Below are 22,177 nucleotides of genomic sequence, written 5' to 3' on the forward strand. Positions count from 1 at the left end.
CTTTAGCAGTGTCTTTTCTTTTTAGGGAGTGATTATGGACATTGGGGGTCTGACAATATATTGAAACGGTGATATATCATACTTTGTAGCCCAAATGCATACGCGGATATTGCGGGGAGGCAGGCGGGGCAGCATCCCCCCGGTAGCTGTAAAATATTGCATGTAACTGACTTTCCTATATAAGACTTTAAAATACCAAACCAGTAAAGGTTGTAAAGCAATAAAAGCAACAAAAATGAATTAAACGAACATGAATCTTACGAAGTTTTTCATATATACAGTGCTGGACAAAAGTATTGGCACCCCTGCAATTCTGTCAGATAAAGCTCATTTCTCCCAGAAAATGATTGCAACTACAAATGCTTTGCCAGTAATATCTTCATTTATTTTGCTTGAAATGAAAAAACACAAAAGAGAATGGGGGAAAAAAATAATCATTATCATTTTACACAAAACTCTAAAAATGGGCCAGACAAAAGTACTGGCACCCTATTAAAAATCATGTGATGCTTCTCTAATTTGTGTAATTAACAGCACCTGTTACCCTGCACCCATAAGCGGAGTTTAAGGGGGGGCAGGCCCCCCTGGTGGCCTAAAAGTGTCATTGCAAGTATATTATTATTATTATAGATTATTATGACATTATTATTTATATATGTATAAATATATATATGTAAAAATATATATTGGTGGCACGGTGGCTGAGTGGTTCACACTTTTGCCTCACAGTTCTGAGATCAAGGGTTCAATCCCGGGCTTCGGCCTTCCTGTGTGGGGTTTGCATGTTCTCCCCGTGCCTGCGTGGGTTTCCTTCGGGAACTCCGGTTTCCTCCCACATCCTAAAAACATGCATGGTAGGCTGATTGAACACTCTAAATTGTCCGTAGGTATGAGTGTGTGCGTAAATGGTTGTATGTCTCCTTGTGCCCTGCGATTGGCTGGCAACCAGTTCAGGGTGCCCCCTGCCTACTGCCCGTAGTTAGCTGGGATAGGCTCCAGCACCTCCGCGACCCTCGTGAGGAAAAAGCGGCATGGAAATGAATTAATGAATGAATATGTATTAGGGTTGTCAAAATTATCGCGTTAACGGGCGGTAATTTTTAAAATTAATCACCTTAAAATATTTGACGCAATTAACGCACATGCACCGCTCAAACAGATTAAAATGACAGTACAGTGTAATCGCCGCTTGTTTTTTGGTGTTTGGCGCCCTCTGCTGGCGCTTGGGTCCAATTAATTTTATGGGTTAGTACCATGAGTGAGCATGGTGTAATTATTGACATCAACAATAGCGAGCTACTAATTTATTTTTTGGATTGAAAATTTTACAAATTCTAATAAAACGAAAACATTGAGGGATTTTAATATAAAATTTCTATAACTTGTATTAACATTTATCTTTCAAGAACGCCAAGTGTTTCCATCCATGGATCGCTTTGAGAGAATGTTAATAATGTTAATGCCATCTTGTTGATTTATTGTTATAATAAACAAATACAGTACTTATGTACCGTATGTTGAATGTATATATCCCTCTTGTGTCTTATCTTTCCATTCCAACAATAATTAACAGAAAAATATGGCATATTTTATAGATGAGTTGAATTGCGATTTATTACGATTAATTTTTAAGCTGTAAAAATTTTAGTCGTTTGCCAGCCCTAATATATATATATATATATATATATATATATATATATATATATATATATATATATAGTTAAAGTTGTAAAGGCAAGGCAAGTAAGAAAACAAACAACAAAAATGAATGAAATGAACAAAAAAGATATTTTTATAATGGGTCAAAATTTTTCAAACAGATCATGTGACTAGTACCTTAGACGGTCATTTGCCTTGCATTTTACCCCCCCCCCCCAACCCTAAAAATAGGGGAGGGCAATTTCATTTTTAAAATGAATTTTTTTTTTTTAATTGAAAATATTTTTTTATGATTGAAGCTACTTTTTGGGGATTGAATGACACAAATGTCCTACCCATAATATAGCCCGAACACAAAAAGGATAGCTAAAATCAAAGAAAACCTTTTTTAATGAAAAATTGTGTTCAAATGCAAATTTTTGAGCCTCAAATATTTTTTCGCATTCAAAAACGATTTTTTTTCTATGATTGAAATTTTTCTTTTTCTTGATTGAAGTGATTTTTCTTTTTAAAATATATTTTTTGTGTGTGTGAAGCAACTTATTTTTTGATTGAATAATAAATACACAAATGTCCTAGCCAAAATGTGGCCCAAACACAAAACAGCATTACTTCAATCAAAAAAGTTGCTTCAATCAGAAAAAAAAAAATCAAATAAAAATAGCTTTCAAATGCATTTTTTTTTTTATTTCAAATTTATTTTTGCATTCAAACAATTTTTTTAGATTGAAGTGACTTTTTTAAACTGAAAATATATATTTTGATTAAAGCAACTTTTTTTGATTGAAGCAACTTTTTGATCGAATAATGAAGACACAAATCTACCTCCATATTGCTCCGCCCAGGGGATACAATTTTTGATTTAGGTAACTACATTGGCACGACACCGGCGGGTGTACCATATTACATGGATGATGATTTTGGCGAAAAGTATAGCTGTCCTGCTAGCAGCCTGATTTAGAATTCCTCTCAAGAATGATGGGAAACAAAAAAAAAACACTCATTTTCAACTTATTATTATATTCTTGTAAGTTAATTTTATTGCTGACACTGCGTTTCACGGTCATCAACATGTTGTGCACCCCCCCCCCCCCCCCCCCCCCCCGCCCCAAAAGTCAAACTTTGCTTATGCCTGCACCTGTGGCACATAACAAGTGGTGGCAATAACTAAATCACACTTGCAGCCAGTTAAAATGGATTAAAGTTGACTCAACATCTGTCCTGTGTCCTTGTGTGTACCACATTGAGCATGGAGAAAAGAAGACCAAAGAACTGTCTGAGGACTTGAGGAGCAAAATTGTGAGGAAGCATGGGCAATCTTAAGGCTACAAGTCCATCTCCAAAGACCTGAATGTTCCTGTGTCTACCGTGCACAATGTCATCAATAAGTGTAAAGCCCATGGCACTGTGGTTAACCTCCCTAGATGTGGACGGGAAAGAAAAATTGACGAGCGATTTCAACGAAAGATTGTGCGTATGGTGGATAAAGAACCTCTACTAACATCCAAACAAGTTCAAGCTGTCCCGCAGTCCAAAGGTACAACAGTGTCAATCCGTCGGCGTCTGAATAAAAAGGGACTCTATGGTAGGATACCCTGGAAGACCCGACTTCTGACCCAGAGACATAAAAAGCCAGGCTGGAGTTTGCCAAAAACTTACCTGAGAAAGCCAAAAACGTTTTGGAAGAATGTTCTCTGGTCAGATGAAACAAAAGTAGAGCTTTTTGGGAAAATACATCACTATAGAGTTTACAGGGGGGGAAAAAACGAGATCTTCAAAGAAAAGAACACAGTCCTCTCAGTCAAACATGGCGGAGGTTCCCTGATGCTTTGCTAACTCTGGCACTGGACTGCTTGACCATGTGCATGGCATTATGAGGACTACCAACAAATTTTGCAGCATAATGTAGAGCCCAGTGTAGGAAAGCTGGGCCTCCTTCAGATGCCATGGGTCTTCCAGCAGGACAATGACCCAAAATACACTTCAAAAAGCACTAGAAAATGGTTTGAGAGAAAGCACTGGAGACTTCTAAAGTGGCCAGCAATGAGTCCAGACCTGAATCCCATAGAACACCTGTGGAGAGATCTGAAAATGGCAGTTTGGAGAAGGCACCCTTCAAATCTCAGAAACCTGGAGCAGTTAGCCAAAGAAGAATGGTCTAAAATTCCAGCAGAGCATTGTAAGAAACTCATTGATGGATACCGGAAGTGGTTGTTCGCCGTTATTTCGTCTGAAGGTTGTGCTTCCAAGTATTCGGCTGAGGGTGCCAATACTTTTGTCTCGCCCATTTTTGGAATTTTGTGTAAAATTGCAACGATTTAATTTTTTTCATTTTCCTTTGTGTTTTTTTTTTTCACTGCAAGCAAAAGAAAAAGAAGATATTACTACTAAAGCATTTGTAATTGCAATCATTTTCTGGGAGAAATTGAGCATTTTCTGACAGAATTGCAGGGGTGCCAATACTTGGCCAGCACTGTTTGTACATTAAAAAAAAATAAATTGTTTTTTTGTTTTTGGGGAATGCCACAATCTACCCACATTAGCGTTGTGATCGACTGGTAGATCGCGATCATTGTAATGAGCACCCCTGCTGTACAGGAAAGTCAATTACATGCAATGATGCTTCGGCCATTAGGGGGAGCACTGCCCCACCTGCTTCCCCTCAATCTGAAGGACGATGCCATTGAGAGGATGTCATTTTTAAATGAAAATTCCATAATTGTTTCTTCAATGTCATGTATTAAAGTGCCTGTGACACGAAAAAGCATGTTTATTTCATAATACACGCGGTATTTTATGCTCCTGAATGATATGGACTGCTTGCATGTGTGTGGAAGCGATCGCTATATTTATTTAGTTTTTTTGAAGCCCGCGCCATGAAAATGAGTGACCTCCGGCTTCGGTCTTGCATTGAGGAGGAGGGCGCTGTGACATGTACGGGTGAAGGCGTCCGCTTCACTAAACAGCCGTACTGTTGTGTATGAGGACTAAGGATTCAGCTAATTTTGCGGATTAATACGTTTATTTTTCACATCACGCCAGCCAAACGGCTGCAGAAAAATCTTGCTTTATGAGGGAGAGGCGTGTGCGCCTTTATGGAGTTTCAAAATGTTCCCATTCACTGTGGATATTGGCCAAGCCCTACTACTGTGGGACCATTGAACTTACAAGGAAGTGAGTAAACATCGTGTTTTGTATTATGTCAAATATTAATACAGCGATTGCAAAGTAAACACTATAAAACTTTCTTTTCTTACGTTTGATCATTGATAGGCATGTAAAAAGCTCTCCTCGTGCACATTAGCTGCACGACAACTGCAGCCGCCCTCCTCCGGGGAACGAACTGTAAATTGCTCTCCGCTGGGCGGTTTGCCGATCCGCGAAGACAATCGACGACCCAGTCGTCATGTCAAATTACCCGGGCTAGTTATGTGTGATTTTCCGCTTCGAAGACTTTGAAACATCACTCGGTTCGGGTTAGCATGTCGGCTAGCTGTCACGCCTCTTGGTTTGTTTACATCCTCCGAAGCCGAGGAAGGGAAATGACATAAGCCCGATTTAGATGTCATAAAATATCATTCGGGAGGTCCGACAGTAAAGGGGAAGTCGACAGTTTTGACCATTATGGAGTAAATTTGCCATGTCGTCCTGAATAAGTGCATTTTTATTATTTCATATTCCATTTAGCACAAGACTGTTATTTGTCACGACCATGCCATTTATTTAGCAATTAGGGAAAATACTTGGATAAAAAGAATATCCTGTAAAAATATTGGAGTAGAGAGACTGAAACAATGACATTTTGCGGCTCTCTTCGTCGCGTTTTCCTCGTTCAGAATAATTCCCCCTCAATGGGCTGAATAGTAAAACCGATGAGCCCATTCTCCCGCTGACGTCATCCACCTGTTGGGGACGCTAGAGCCCTATAATGGTAGGCGTGGCTAACCGGCAGATTAAAATACTGTACTAATTTCTCGTCATCTGTGCGTTGCTAAATTGTTGTATATAGTCAAATTGTCTCAAAATATGATTCAAATTCACATAATAATGCTATTTAAAATGTTTTTTCTCATGTATTATGCTCTTTAAGGTTTCAATTACTATGAATAACATATTTTTCTTCCATCACTCTTGGTTTTATCGGATTGTTAAAAAGTTTTTTTAGGTAGGGGCAGGGTCACACTGTATTAGACTGCCACCCTGTGGTAAAACAATTCAATTGTATATAAATGTTTTTAGACCGTATAATGAAGTGCCATTTCTAAAACATATTGCCAAAATATAACACTGATGATTAAACTGAATTGATTAAATTATAGCTTTCTTGTTAACAACATGATTATTTTTTTGTTCCCATACTTAGTCATTGCATGCTATTTACGGCGCTAGACGTCCAATCTATTTTGACCGACAACAGCAGCCAGTGAGTCATAATTTCCTGCATGAAAGTGTTAAATTGCCAACCCAAGGCCAGACTTTTCCAACACTTTGTTGTTCAAAATGACCACACAATTAATGTCGCCTTAGGTTGTGTTAGTCCTCCAAACACTTAAAACAAACAGTTACCTATTTTTTACATAATCGTTACGTAAATATTAAACTACCCAATATTTTTCATGCAAATCTATATTTGTCAACTTTTTTAAATGAGCACACTTTATAGAAATGATGTCTCCAAAGCCATTTGGATATTTCCGCTCGTTTATTTCTTATTGATGACGCGTGCTTATTAATCAGTGAATCCCCACGACACAAAGTCAGCATTCAAATGAATCATTGTTTACACGTTTGTTACCTAGATTTGATATAAAAGGTCTACACACGCCTCATCAAATGTCACTTTTGGATGATATAAAACAAGATGCCATTTTGAGAAAGGAAGTAAAAATGTTCATTCGTTTAAAGTTAATTTGTTTGGCCCTCGCGGATAAAGTTGAAATGTTCCTCAGGGGTGTGTAGACTTTGTATATCCACTGTACATGGAAAAGAAAAGAAAAAACAAAAGCTTCCATCCTCAAAAAAGGCACACAAGAGACTCACCTCGGAAAATTATTTTTAAAATTATGTATGATAGTATGTACCAAGTCAAAAAGGAGTATTTGGGCCACATGAGTGACTTGACAGATTTTCATCAGCACACCAAAGGAGTCCCAGATATCACAAATAATACTAATTTGTGTGCACATGTTAGTATTTTGTAGATACATATGTTTTGTTTTTTTAAAGATTTTTTACAATTGGGATGTTTGTCAGCAACAAAATGTCTTTTTAAACTTCAAAATGTCAGTTTTATAATGAGTATTCCTGTAAAAATGATGGCTTTATTCGTGTAAAATTTGTACTAGTTCTTTTTATTGATATTTTTGTAAAATAAATAAATAAACAAAACCAATAAAAATGACCCGTTAATGATTATTTCTGAAAATATCACAATGAACTCTCTAGTTTTTACATTATGATTTTTTCTGGAATGACCTTTTTCCTCATACTAACATCCTGACTGTTCTTTACGGAAGCGTGTTGCAGCCACCCAAAAAAAAGAAAAAAAGTATTAGTATACATTTATAGTATTACGTTTTTACATGATAGTTATCATGGTTTTATGATAATTTCTTTTAAAAGTGTTATTACTATTATGTTAGAATGTCATACTATCATGTAGAAACGTGGCACTATCATTTATTAATGTTTTAGTTATTATGTATAAATGTGATAATTATCATGTAAACACGTGATACTATCAAGTAAAAACGTGAAAACTAACTTGTAAAAACGTGATAATTATCATGTAAAAACATGATAACTAACACGAAAAAATGTGATCACTATCATGTAAAAACGTGTCAACTATCATGTAAAAACAATCATCATTTAAAAACATGATAACTATCATGTCAAAACATACTATCAAGTAGAAACATGATAACTATCAGGTAAAAAGATGGTACTATCATGTAAAAACATGAAATAAACTTGTAAAAATGTGCTGCTATCCTGTAATAATATGATACTATCATGTCAAAACGTGAAAATTAACTTGCAACACTTATTATCGTTTGAAAACGTGATAATTATTATGTAAAAACATGATAGTAATCATGTAAAAATGTGATAATTATCATGGAAAAACGGGATAGCTACTATGTAAAAACATTATATTATCATGTAGAAACGTGATAACTATCGTGTAAAAACATCAAAATTTACTTGTAAAAACGTGCTACTATCATGGCAACACGTGAAACTATTATGCCAAAATGTGAAATTTAACTTGTAACAACTTAACTTAAGAATTGTGGTAAGTATCATGGAATGACATGATAAGTATCACGTAAAAACATGATAGTTATCACGTAAAAATGTAAAACTATCATGTAAAAACGTGTTAACTATCATGTAAAAACATGATCATTATCATTTAAAAACGTGATGACAAGTATGTAAAAGCGTGCTTCTATCATGTAAACACGTGACACGATCACATAGAATGTGATAATTATCATGTAAACACATGATACGATCATGTAGAACATGATAATTATCATGTAAAAACGTGATAACTATCGTGTAAAAATGCGATAACTACCATGTAAAAACGTGTTAACTATCATGTAAAAACATGATAATTATGTAAAAACAGGAAAATTAACTTGTGAAAAATGTGCTATCATGCATAACGTGATATTAGCATGTCAAAACGTGAAAATTGTAAAAATGTGATGAGTATTATGTAAAAACGTAATAGTTATCATAAAAATGTGATAATTATCATGTAAAAATGTGATGGCTATTATGTAAAAACATAATACTATCATGTAGAAACGTGATAGCTGTCATCTAAAAACAAAATAACAAATTAACTTGTAATAAGGTGCTACTATCATAGGAACACGTGATACTATCATGTCAAAACTTGAAATTTAAACGTAAAAACGTAATACTTATCACGTAAAAATGTAAAACTATCATGTAAAAACATGATAATTATCATTTAAAAACGTGATGACTATTATGTAAAAACATGCTGCTATCATGGAAACACGTAATACGATCATGTAAAACGTGATAATTATCATGTAAAAACGTGATAACCATCATGTAAAAATGTGATAACTACCATGTAAAAACATGTTATCATGTAAAAACATGATAATTATCATTTAAAGACGTGATAACTATTATGTAAAAACATGATACTATCATGTAAAAACGTGAAAATTAACTTGTAAAAATGTGATAATTATCATGTAAAAAGGTAATAAGTATCATCTAAAAACGTGATAACGAACTGGTTAAAAAACAAAAAACAAAAAAACAGCATGTGTAATGCTAGTAGCCCCTTTTCGGTGGCATTACTGCATAGCGTCTGAGATTACATTATGACGTGCGCCAAATGCATATAAGAAAATTAAAAAAAAAAAAAAAAAATCATGAAAATTGCCATAAACTGAAAAATATATTTTCTTCATCAGATGTTTATTGTTAACATAAATACCGACAATAACTCAGAATATTGTAAGAAAAATAAACCGAAAGATGGTGTTCACAATACAAACACTTTACATGGCACACCAGGCACAGTCAAAAAACTGTTTGCTCCTTATCAGATGGGCCATTCACTTGTGTTTGAATAGCCTGTCAAACTGACCCGATAGAGCCCCCTGCTGGCTTGTTTACAACATAAATAAATATGGCTCTTACAACGTGATAATTATCATTATAAACGTGATAACTACCATGTAAAAATGTGATACTATTGTGTAAACACGTGATCACTATAATGTAAAAACATGATACTGGACTTTTTTTTTTTCCGGTGGCAGCAATACGTTTCCGTTGTGCGGTTCTTGTACTTACAAGGTTTTTGTTCTTTTGTTACTTTTTTTCTTTGTCACATCATTTTGACTTTGTTATGGCAGTTTTTTTCTGATACAATTTTTACTTCATGAATAGCACATTTTAATCGTCTCTCGCCGTCAATGGCAGCCAGCCAGTAAAGTATGGCCCCAATACTCCTTGGTCCTATTTATTGTCGGGTTATGCATTGAGTGACAGTGCTGCCTCTTTTTGATAATATATGTACTGTACACGTAGTAATGTGTATCTGGATATCAGCATTGAGGTGAAGAGGCCGTTTGGTTTCTTTTGGATTGTGTGTATCCACATGAGTGTCACAAACTGTGTACAAGTGTAAGTGTAATGTCAAAGAAGCAGCAAAGCTAACATGTTGGAACGACACGAAGGGCTTCTTGTGCTTTTAATCGAGAGACCGAAAAAAGTGTGTTTTTACCGATAGTAGTCGACACATGACGAGTAAAGCGTGTTACTGCGAACGGGGAGGAAGGGGTTTAAGAAAGAGCTCGCGGTGAAGTCACGGAGCGAGGGAAGGAAGGCCCATCTCCCAAAGATGGAGTCCGAAAGAAAGGAGCTCAGCAGAGGCACTGGCGACCCGCCTTGGTGACCTCCTCCGACGAGTGCACCGTGTTGGGGACCAGTCCGCTCTTGACGCCCTCCCAGCCGTCCTGGATCTTGATGTCGCCGCCGCGCACCAGCTCAAAGATTTGCCTCGTCAGGTCCATGAACGCCTTCCGGAAACAACATACAGTGATGTGAGAAAATTGGGACACCCCATGAAATATTCAGTTCTTCATTAAGAAATGTTGACATATCAATGTTTGAGCTTGTTTTTCTTTACCTTTGGAAAAGAAAGTGATTTAATTGAATGTAAGCAACAAAAATTAACATTGTTACACTCGTTAAACCAAATATATCAAGAAAAATGCATATTCTAACTGAGGAAAAAGTTAGGACTAAAGAAGATGTCCCAATGGGCAAAACAATATCGGACATGCCTTTTTTTCATATATATATATATATATATATACACACACACATACATACATACAGTGTGGAGAACAAGTATTTGATACACTGCCAATGGGTTTTCCCATTGACTGTGTATCAAATACTTGTTCTCCCCACTGTATATATTTTAATTAAATCGTTTTCTAATTGTATTTAACGTTACAGACAAAATGTCTTACACTCATTCAGAGTGTTTAGTTTTGGCTTAAAGTAGGGCTATCAAATTTATCGCGTTAACGGCGGTAATAACGTTAAAATATTTATTAACACATGCGCTGCACGACCCACTCACGCATTGTCGCGTTCAATCTATAATGGCGCCGTTTTACCTATATATAGAGCTTAATGGCAGAGTAAAATGAGTAGAGAGAATTTTGGTAGCCTTTAGAGCCTTTTTTTAATTGGCTAAAGCCTTACAATCCCTCTCTCAAACATTAGAAATATTGTAGGAAGCAAGAAGAAAGGTAGTAGTTGATCTTTTTCTTAACACCCTATGTTATTTCCCAACACAGAGAATATATATCAATTGGTGCCGCTACGGACAGGCATGGTTGCACTTCCCATCGTGCATTTGGGAAGAACAGTTAAATGGCTACAGTATCATTTACTGAAAGCTCAACAAATACACTAGATGGCAATATTTAGTCACAATATACAAAGTCACAAGTCTTTCTATCCGTGGATCCCTCTCACAGAAAGAATGTTAATAATGTAAATGCCATCTTGAGGATTTATTGTCATAATAAACAAATACAGTACTTATGTACTGTATGTTGAATGTATATATTCGTCCGAGTTTTATTCATTTTTTTCTTAATGCATTGCCAAAATGTATATGATCAGGAAAAATTATCGGGAATGATTGGAATTGAATCGGGAGCAAAAAAAAAAAAGCAATCGGATCGGGAAATATCGGGATCGGCGGATACTCAAACTAAAACGATCGAGATCGGAACGGGAGCAAAAATACATGATCGGAACAACCCTAGTTAGGACCCTACTACCTAATAGCTAGTGTTACCCCATTTGGCTGGAATAACTTCAGTGAGAATTTTTGTAGCCATCTTGCAGTCTTTGACATCGGTCTGAAGAAAGTTTGCTCCACTCCTCAAACCAGAATACTTTCAGCTGTGAGTTGTTTGAAGGGTTTCTTGCATGAACAGCCCGTTTCAAGTCACACCACAGCATCTCAATGGGATTAAGATTTGGGCTTTGACCTGGCCATTCTAGGACTCTCCATTTCTTCCTTTTCAGCCAGTCCTTGGTGGACTTACCGGTATGATTTGGGCAGTGCTTAATTTGTAAATCATAAGGTGCCGGAACGCAAAGTACATATGACAGCGCAGGGATGACAAGACGGGCACAGGTCCCGGAACATACGCAGAAAATGGTGCTGAAAACAACACGCGGGTGCCCACTTGACATGCTGTGGGACTTACAAGCCTTGATTTCAGATAATATGGCTAGCTGCTGCGGCGCTAGCCTCCTGCTGCACCTGGTCCTACCCGTTAGCATGATCGCTGCAGCTGTCCTCATCACCGGTTAATGTCGTCAAATTTTTATGAACAACATGCAGTTCTTGGGATTTGTTCTGTAAATGAATTTATGCAAATTATTATTTTATTTTCTACATTTTAAAAAAATGTTTTTATATTATTATTATTTTCTAAACACGAGAGGTGCCGGATCTGCCCAAATAAGTCCAGGAACACAGGGAGGCCAAAATCAAGAGGTACCGGATCCTGTTCCGGCAGGATCCGACACAAATTAACCCCTGCATTCGGGTCATTGTCATGTTGCAGAATCCAGTTTCGCTTGAGCTTTAATTTTTTCACAGATGATCTCATATGTTCCTCAAGCACCCTGTGATACACGATAAAATTCATAGTGGATTCTATAATGGTGAGCTGGCCAGGTCCTGCTGTAGCAAAGCAGCCCCAAACCATGACACTTCCACCGCCATGTTTCACAGTTGGTATGAGGTTCTTTTCCTGGAATGCTGTATTTGGTTTATGCCAAAGATGTCCTCTGTTCTGGTGTCCAAATAATTCAATTTTAGATTCATTTGTCCAAAGAGCATTATTCCAGATGTCCTGGTCTATGTCTACATTCACTGTGGCAAACTTCAGCCTGGCATTCATGTTCTTCTTGGAGAGCAAAGGTTTCCTCCTGGCAAACCTTCCATGAAGGTTAAACTTGTGAAGTGTCTTTCTCATTGTAGAGGCATGCACTTTCACACCAACAGTAGCAAGAGCCTGCTGTAGGTCGCGTGATAACATTTTAGCATTTTTGGAGACTTCTTTTAGCATTTTTTTGGTCTGCTCTCGGGGTGAACTTGCTTGGACGACCAGATTTGGGCATGCTGGCAGTTGTTTTGAATGTCTTCCGCTTGTAGACTATTTCCTGACAGTGGAATGGCTGATTTTATATTCTTTTGAGACCTTACACGACTCATAAGCATCTACAATCTTCTTTATGTAGGCCTCAGAGAGCTCAATTAAACTCACAATGGTGTTTTCTCTCACTTCATTCAGTCAGGGGCACACCAAACTAAATGTGAGGTTTAAATAAGGCAAGCCTTCTTCAAAACACTGGGTAATGATGTTCTAATCATGTGCACCTTATGTGATACACTCGTGTGTGATTTTAGCCATTTTAATTGGGACTGAATGCTGGGGTGTCCTAATGTATTCCTCAACAGAAATTGCCTTTATTCAAAATTACATTTCACAGAAAGTTATATCTTTTTTTTCAGTTTTAATTGTTTAGTTCTATTACTTGAATCTCTCAAGATTGTTAAAATTGATATTAAATAACCATGTGACCAAATATGTTAGAAAACACAAGGGCTTCCATAGGGCGTCCTAATTTTCTCACATGACTGTATATGCAATTGAGAACTAAAGGGGGCAACAGATGAATATTGGGCAAAATTGAGATTTAGTTCCACTTCTGACATAGTAGCATTCCATTACAGCGCTCAACCGGTTTCCTGATTTATCCGCGCAACAATGGGCCAATGTCAATTTCATCCTTGAAACTAGACGAAAACCTACACCCTCGCATTAAAGTATGAATTCAGGATCAAATTGTAATTCTTTACCTTCTCTTCATCTAAAGTATTACTGTGTAAAAACTTGTAAAAAGCTGAACAAACCGTTTCCACGTTGATGGCGTCTCGCGCCGACGTCTCCACGTAGTTCATCCCGAAGGCCGCCGCCAGCTTCTCGGCCTCCTGGCGGCTCACCTGCCGCTGGGCTTCCAGGTCGCACTTGTGGCCCACCAGCAGGAAGACGATGCTGTGCGGCTGGACGTGACTCTGCGCTTCCTCCAGCCAGCTGTGCAAGTTCTGGAACGAGCGGCGGTTGGTGATATCGAAGAGCAAAAGACCACCCACTGAGTTGCGGTAGTAGGCTCTGGTGATAGACCTGTGGAGGTCAAAAGTATTTAGGACAACTTATCCCAATAAATATGAAAGATGGAAATAGTCTTAGGAAAAGTGAGTAGATAGGGACTTAGAATTGAACCTTGCGGGACTCCTATTCATTCATAGGTACTATGAAGCACAAAATAGCTTAATAATTTGATACAATTTCACAGCAGTCAAGGTTACCTGAACCTCTCCTGTCCCGCAGTGTCCCAGATCTGGAGCTTGACCCTCTTGCCAGGCTCAATCTCCAACAAACGCGAGAAAAAGTCCACCCCCACGGTGGGATCTGACACGTGGGCGAAGTGGCCCTCGGTGAACCTGCGAATCAAACACGACTTGCCCACCGTGGAGTCGCCGATCACAATGAGACGAAATTGGTACAGCCAGATTGTGTCCATGTCAAGTCTGTGGGAAACAACGCAAGCTTGAGTCACTTTGAACAACAGCAGACCAAATCAATTCATGGCACATTTAGGTTTAAGTGAATAAATGAATAGATGAAAGATGTGTTTCAGATTAATACTGGTTGTAATGAATGTTTGGCTATAACTCCTCACTCCACCTATAACTCATCAGTGCGACACTGCATGGGACAACTCCTATTTCCAAGCTGGTCACACCAGTAAAACAAGGTTTTTCCGACCAAAATTATAGATATGAGGTTACTTTTTAAAATCTGGTTGATAAGTTTACTCATGGTAATTGTTTTCGTCAACGATGACTATAGCGGAAATATTTCGTCGACAAACATTTTTTCAATGCAATGACGAGATGATAACGTGCTAAAAATGTGTCTTGGGAGACTAAAACATAACAAGATGTATGCCAGGTTTCGTCTGACGAGACGAAAATGTGCCATCGTTTCCGTCACATGTTCACAACGTGTCACATTTTATGTATAGTTAGCCTGCATCGTAGCAGTGTCTGGTTGTGTCACTTATGTGACGTGCTGCGCTCCCCCGACGCAACTCACCAGTGTCCTCGCCAGTCTCCGCATTACTTATTTTGAGATAAACGGTAAGATTTGTTTTCTTATCTTGGCAAGAGGGAATATTCAATGTTGCTTTAGCCTTTAAAGGTCTTTGCTCAGTGATCATCACACACTAAATGTAGCTCGTAGCGTTAGGATAGCATTCACATTAGCATTAGTGTAACGCTAACGCCGAGCGTCCTCTTAAAATCTCAGAGAACTTTTTTTACATAGAGTTCGTGGCATCCAGGTCGGTATAAGTAATTGAAAATAATGTACTGTTTTCTTTGCTGGGTGTGGATCACCAAGTTGGTGTTTTCCTTGTAGATGCTACAATATGTGCTCCTCTGTCAATGTTCATACGAAATAGTTGGAAATATTTAATAATTTATTTTTGGAGTAAAACATGAATTATACTGACGAAAACATTGAGGAATCGTCGACTAAAACTAAATATTATTTATTATTATAGCCTATTATTATTAAATTAGTCAGAGTTTTCATCAACTAAAACAAAACAAATACAAATTAATTTTGAAATGACTAAAATATGACTAAGACTAATAAGTATTATCATCCAAAAGACTAAGACGAAAATTAAAAGGGCTGCCAAAAATAACACTGCTTTAAGGTCACTGCAGAGCACAGCTAATCAAAAGTTGACACTTAAGACCTTTAAAAAAGGCAAGTCATTTTGAAAAAAAAATATCATTATGTTATTTAATTATTATTCATTATTGCATTTTTATATTATGATTGATGGATAAATGTATAAATGGATACATTGTTAAGTTAAGAAAAACTAAATAAGATTGAAATACAGTGATCCCTCGCTACTTCCCGTCTTCAGTCCATCACGGAGTTTTTTTTTTTTTTTAATTAGAAAATAAATAAATAAATGCGGTACTTTATAGAGCTGTCCCGATCCGGTCACGTAGTCTCTCACTCTCGCTCCTGACACTTTTCTTGGTCATGCACTGGTGCGCTTGTTAAAGTTAACGATGATTGACAGACGTTAAGGCTTGGTCCTGCCAGAGACGCTTGTAAGCCGTAACTTCAAAGCGCCACATGCGTCAATCATCATTTAACTTGTTAAACAGTTGCTGTGGCAACTCAATGTGTGTAAGTGAGCAGCTTGAGTGGATTTGAGTGGACTCACTCAATGACAAATTTAATAAGGGTGGTATTTTTCTACTTTATTCTTATTCAAAATAATTCTGTGGGACAGTAACATTATTAAAACATCATAATTATTACATTTAAGTCCTTAAAAAACATTTATTAACACATATATATTAGTGCTGTCAAATGTATCGCGTTAACGGGCGGTAATTAATTTTTTGAATTAATCACGTTAAAATATTTGACGCATTTAACGCATGTGCGGAATGACCCCTCTCATGCATTGCATAAAACAGATTAAATTGATGCCGTGTTTTTGCACATTGAGAGCTAAGAGGCAGAGAAAGGCGAGTGACACAGTTGTTCATTGGACCACGCCGTTTAATGGCATAAGCTTCGGCAACTCCTTCACAACAAACTTAAGTATCATTTAGTGAAAGCACAACAAAAATAATAATATTCCTATCTTTCAAAAAAAATAATGTTCACAAAAAGAAAAGCGCTTCAATCTGTATTAATGAGGCCCTATTCTCACACAGTTCAATAACAATGCAAAGAGAACTGGCATTCCCGAACAAAATAGCTATGCAAAATACATATAAAACTTACTCAGACTTTGGTCAAACTCTGTTCAAACATTTCGTTTAGCTCAAATACACTGGATGGCAATATTTAGTCACAATATACAAACTATCAGAGGTCTCGTACGTTGTAATGGCAGCACTGAAATGACGTGGATGGACCAGTAAACGGGGAACTACGGCGTCACTCGAGGAACAAAACACACTCATCAACTTGATTTCTAAGTAATTTAAAACTCGCCATTGACACCTTGTGGTGTTTTTCAATCACTACCTTACGTAGTTAAAGACACTGTGGAAGAACGGCAGGGAGCCCGATGTGACGTCACCGCTCGGCGACGTCAACAATGGCAAGCTACTCGTTTATTTTTTGATTGAAACAAAAATATTTAAGACGGGTTTTAATATAAAATTACTATAACTTGTACTAACATTTATCTTTTAAGAACAAAAAGTCTTTCTATCCGTGGATCCCTTTAACAGAAAGAATGTTAATAATGCCATTTGTGGATTTATTGTTATAATAAACAAATACAGTACTTATGTACAGTATGTTGAATGTATATACAGTATGTCTTGTGTCTTATCTTTCCATTCCATTACAGAAAAATATGGCATATTTTAGAGATGGTTTGAATTGCAATTAAATACAATGAATTAATTTTTAAGCTGTGATTCACTCAATTAAAAATTCTAAGCATTTGACAGCCCTAATATATATATATATACATACATTTTTTTTTTTATTATTATTATACTTTGGGAAAAAAAGTGAAGAGACACCTCTTATATGTATCTCTTTCCGATGATGAATCTGAATAATTACTTTGAACACACACACAAAAAAAAAACTTTTTTGGGGGCAGGGAGCGCTACTGCGCGGTTTTTCACTTATCACGGCGGGTTTTGGTCCCCATTAACCGTGAAGAACAAGAGATCACTGTATACTAAAACAGAACTACACACTAGTTACAGCAAAGAGATACACTGGAAAATTCATTTCATAGTCTTCAACTCATTGCTGGCTATAGACATCCAATTCATTTAACTGGGAAGGCTGGCTGTAAATATTTGAACTGGGATTGGACGTCTAACACCGTCAATGGCAGAAAATGAGAAGAATGTGTGCCGTGTAAGGGGGGAAAATAAATCATAATTTGTGCATTAAAGGATTAATATCCTTTATTGAACCACTGTTTTATGTAAAATTTCATTAAATACTAAAGACAAATAGTGTATATATTAGTAAAACGGGGGTGGCACTTTTTTTTTTTAAATATATAATTTGTCAAATCACTTCTTTAATTTTTTTTTTTTCCTGGTAATTAATTTATTCAATCTAAATAAGAAAAATGGTCAAGTAAACCATTTTACATTTGTGAGATTTTTATGTAATTTATTAAAATATTAAAATCTTTCAATTATTTAATTAAATACGGTGACTGCATAATATTGAAAATAGTTTTTAAAACTATTACATTAAATATCTTAATTGTATTCATTACAGTTAGCTTATATATTGCAATTTGAAAATGAAAGTGATTTATTCTCATTTAGGACGACATATGCATATATTTCTTGACCTATACTCCTGTGAATGACTCAAGTACAGCCCGGGCTAGGTCCAATTTGAACATTCTAGCACGAGTCCACATCCAATGTGCTCTGGGCCCTACTTAGCTCTCGGGCCTCAGGTTCTGCACCCCTCCCGCAGGCCTCAACAACCCCGTTAGCATCCAGCTACGACACTGACATACATCACCAAACAAAGGTATAATGCTAGATGCTGACTCACCTTGAAGCTGAAGCTCAATATTTGTAAGAAACGAGCCCCATATCGACGGCGATGCCTTGAAAAACAAGGAGCGGAAACAAATAGCACTGTTGTCGCCGTTGTTTACCAGCCGCGCATCGCTTTGAAAGGAAGCTGAACTAATGGAGGCTTAAGTGCAAAGATGCTCCGGCGCGTAGTGAATTTGCGAGGGCTATTTTTGCTGAAATGGCAGCAAGGAGGACAAACACGACGGCATCACAAACGCATCCGCTCGCCCTCATCAGCACCGTTTTTATTTGCATTTACCGTAAATGCACGCACACATGCGCAGCGTAAATGGGAGGCGAGCGTGACGCCTTTGCGGTCGTCGGAGATTTCAAACACCAGCACGTTTAAAAAATAAACGTACCCTTCTCAGTGGCGCCTCCAGAAATTTTTCATAGGGGTGGCCAGATGGGGCCACTTAAAATCTTGGGGTGGCCAAGACTAAAAGCCATAATTTCAGGTTTTCATTATATTATTGCAGTAAAAAGGTCAGGGGAGAACTATCAGAAAGACATTAGGACACGACTACTGATATACTTTGGTGTATTGTGTAATATTTGATGTTACTAATGATTTGATGTGCATAGTCCGTAACTCTCCAGTCAACATTTTGAGTTCCAATTCTGTTTTATTGTGTTATGTATATATTAGGCATAAGGTGTACATTTAACTAGGGCTGTCAAACGATTGAAAATTTTAATCGAGTTAATCACGGCTTAAAAATGAATTAATTGTAATTAATTGCAATTCAAACCATTTCTAAAATATGCCATATTTTTCTCTAAATTATTGTTGGAATGGAAAGATAAGACAAGACGGATATATACATTCAACATACTGTACATAAGTACTGTATTTGTTTATTATAACAATAAATCCACAAGATGGCATTAACATTATTAACATTCTTTCTGTGAATGGGATCCACGGATAGAAAGACTTGTAATTCTTAAAGGAAAAATGTGAGTTTGTATATTGTGACTAAATATTGCCATCTAGTGTATTTGTTGAGCTTTCAGTAAATGATACTGTAGCGACTTAACTGTTCTGCCCAAATGCATGATGGGAAGTGGTGCAACCATGACTGTGTGTGGTGGCTGCAAATGCTATATTTTCTCTGCATTGGGTACACTGCAGGGTGTTAAGAAAAAGATCAACTCCTGTCATTGTTCCCCACATCGCTTCCCACAATATTTGTAGTTGCTGTGGGAGAGATGACAAAGCTTTTGTCAATTAAAAGCACAGCCCCAATGAATGCTTTTATCTACTCCACTCACTTGACACTGCCTCTTATCTCTGTATAGAAGTAAAATAACGCCATTGTAGGCTGTTTGCGGCAATGCGTGAATGAGTCATACTGCGAATGCATTAATTGCGATAAATATTTTCACGTTATTAATTTAAAAAAAATAATTACCGCCCGTTAACGCGATAAATTTGACAGCCCAACATTTAACAAAACAAAATGAATGCATTCATTTGGGATGAAATGCATAACTGATGCTTCAACAATCTAACGATATACTGGCAAGCGTGGTGGCCAGTGGAGTGGCCAACCAATTTATAGGGGTGGCCGTGGCCACCCCTGGCCACCCCCTGGTGGCGCCATTGACTCTTCTTATACTTTATCTCATTTAGCTTTTGTAGATGAAGCACTTTAAGAAAATAAATACATTAAAAGAGCGTAGGTTTGGTTTCAACATTGTTAGGGATGATATAACAGCATAACCTGCACTTTTTGTTGGACATTAATAAGACCAAACACATTGGATGAAGGAGTGTCAGGGCTATATTTCTCACAAATATGAACCTAATATAATTAATAGGCTAAGTGATCATTCCAAAATAAATCTGTATTGACTTATACTAACTTTCATGTGTATTAGGTTCAGGTGATACAACGTTCGATTCAAATCTTTGTTTTCAAAAACTACTAAGTGCAAGTCCCTTCATTAAAAAAATATGGGGAGCTATCCAAGACTGGGTCCACTTCTTGGGGACAATGGAGCACCCCTAGACTCAAATTAAAGTATTGTAATTAAATCAAAATTATCACGTTAACGGGCAGTAATTAATTTTTTAAAATTAATCACGTTAAAATATTTGACGCAATTAACGCACATGTCCCGTTCAGACAGATGTAAATGACAGTAGAGTGAAATGCCCACTTGTTAATTGTTTTATGGAGTTTTGCCGCCCTCTGCTGGCGCTTGGGTGCGACTGATTTTATAGGCTTCAGCACCCATGAGCATTGTGTAAGTAATTATTGACATCAACAATGGCGGGCTACTAGTTTATTTTTTGATTGAAAATTTTACAAATTTTATTAAAACATTAAGAGGGGTTTTAATATAAAATTTCTATAACTTGTACTAACATTTATCTTTTAAGAACTACAAGTCTTTCTATCCATGGATCACTTTAACAGAATGTTAATAATGTTAATGCCATCTTGTTGATTTATTGTTATAACAAACAAATACAGTCCTTATGTACCGTATGTTGAATGTATATATCCATCTTGTGTCTTATCTTTCCATTCCAACAATTTATGTTACAGAATATATATATAATTTACAGAAAAATATGGCATATTTTATAGATGGTTTGAATTGTGATTAATTGCGATTAATTAATTTTTAAGCTGTAATTATATATTATATATATATATATTATATTATATATATATATATATATATATATACTGGACTGTCTCAGAAAATTAGAATACACAATATTCTAATTTTCTGAGACAGTCCTGTATATTGTTCTATGTAAAGGACGTCAGCCAAGGTCGGCCCCCCACATTTTTACCACGCCAAATCTGGTCCCCTTTGCAAAAAGTTTGGACACCCCTGCTTTAAATGGTGGATTAATGTACAGGACTGTCTCAGAAAATTAGAATATTGTGTATTCTAATTTTCTGAGACAGTCCAGTATATATATATATATATTAGGGCTGTCAAACGATAAAATTTTTTAATCGAGTTAACTAACTAACTAACTTGTAAAGCATAGAAGGAAACAACAAAGATGAATGAAATATATTTCTATAATGGGTCAAAATAATTTTTTTAACAGATCATGTGACTAGCACCTTAGACGGTCATTTGCTTTGCATATCATTTAAAAAAAAAGAAAAACACTCGGGGAGGGCAATTTTTTTTTCAAATGATTTTTACCTTTGTTTGAAAGTTTTTATTTATTTTTTTGATTGAAGCAATTTTTGGGGGGATTTAATGACTTAGACACCAATGTGCTACCCATAATATGGCCCCTACTCAAAAAGGATTGCTAAAATAGAAGAAAACTTTTTAAATTAAAAATTAAATGTGTTCAAATGCAAATATTTGAGTCTCAAATATTTTTTCGCATTCAAAAACTTTTTTTCTATGATTGATTTTTTTTTTTTTTTTTTTTTTTTTGTATAATTGAAGTGATTTTACGTTTGAAAATATATATTTTTTGTTTGAAGCAACTTATTTTTGGATTGAATAATAATGACACAAATGTCCTAGCCAAAATGTGGCCCAAACGCAAAACAACGTTACTTCAATCAGTTGCTTAAATCAAAAAAATAGACTTCAATTCCCCAAAAAATTCAAAGAAAAATAGCTTTCAAATGCATTTTTTTGAGTTTCAAATTTATTTTTGCATTCAAACATATTTTTTCTTTTTGATCGAATAATGAAGACACAAATCTACCTCCATATGGCTCCGCCCAGGGAATA

At 36.4% G+C, this 22,177-nt stretch overlaps 1 protein-coding gene across 2 annotated transcripts; it reads right to left on the reverse strand.

Moving 5' to 3' along the window:
* Positions 1-5,724: 5,724 nt before the first annotated feature.
* LOC130907014 (ras-related protein Rab-39B-like) lies at positions 5,725-18,717 on the reverse strand. 2 transcript variants are annotated; one of them, XM_057821823.1, is made up of 4 exons: positions 18,423-18,717; positions 14,138-14,359; positions 13,682-13,952; positions 5,726-10,244 (listed from the first exon to the last, which is right to left on the reverse strand). In XM_057821823.1, exons 2-4 carry the CDS (start codon positions 14,350-14,352, stop codon positions 10,089-10,091), a joined length of 642 nt encoding a protein of 213 aa, XP_057677806.1. In that variant the 5' UTR covers positions 14,353-14,359; positions 18,423-18,717; the 3' UTR covers positions 5,726-10,088. The 2 variants fall into 2 exon arrangements, with proteins under 2 accessions (XP_057677807.1, XP_057677806.1); XM_057821824.1 differs by lacking the exon at positions 18,423-18,717 and having other exon boundaries at positions 5,725-10,244; positions 14,138-14,355.
* Positions 18,718-22,177: the final 3,460 nt, after the last annotated feature.

The sequence above is a fragment of the Corythoichthys intestinalis genome, chromosome 18, assembly GCF_030265065.1.
Source record: "Corythoichthys intestinalis isolate RoL2023-P3 chromosome 18, ASM3026506v1, whole genome shotgun sequence".
In the NCBI taxonomy this organism is placed as follows: domain Eukaryota; kingdom Metazoa; phylum Chordata; class Actinopteri; order Syngnathiformes; family Syngnathidae; genus Corythoichthys; species Corythoichthys intestinalis.

Bases quoted from the DNA above. Each gene is read 5' to 3' on its own strand.
- LOC130907014 (XM_057821824.1), bottom strand. From the start codon at position 14,352: ATGGACACAATCTGGCTGTACCAATTTCGTCTCATTGTGATCGGCGAC. The intron at 13,953-14,137 runs GTAACCTTGACT...TGACCTCCACAG, and splicing joins GCGGGACAGGAGAGGTTCAG to GTCTATCACCAGAGCCTACT. The intron at 10,245-13,681 runs GTTTGTTCAGCT...TGTTTCCGGAAG, and splicing joins ACGCCATCAACGTGGAAACG to GCGTTCATGGACCTGACGAG.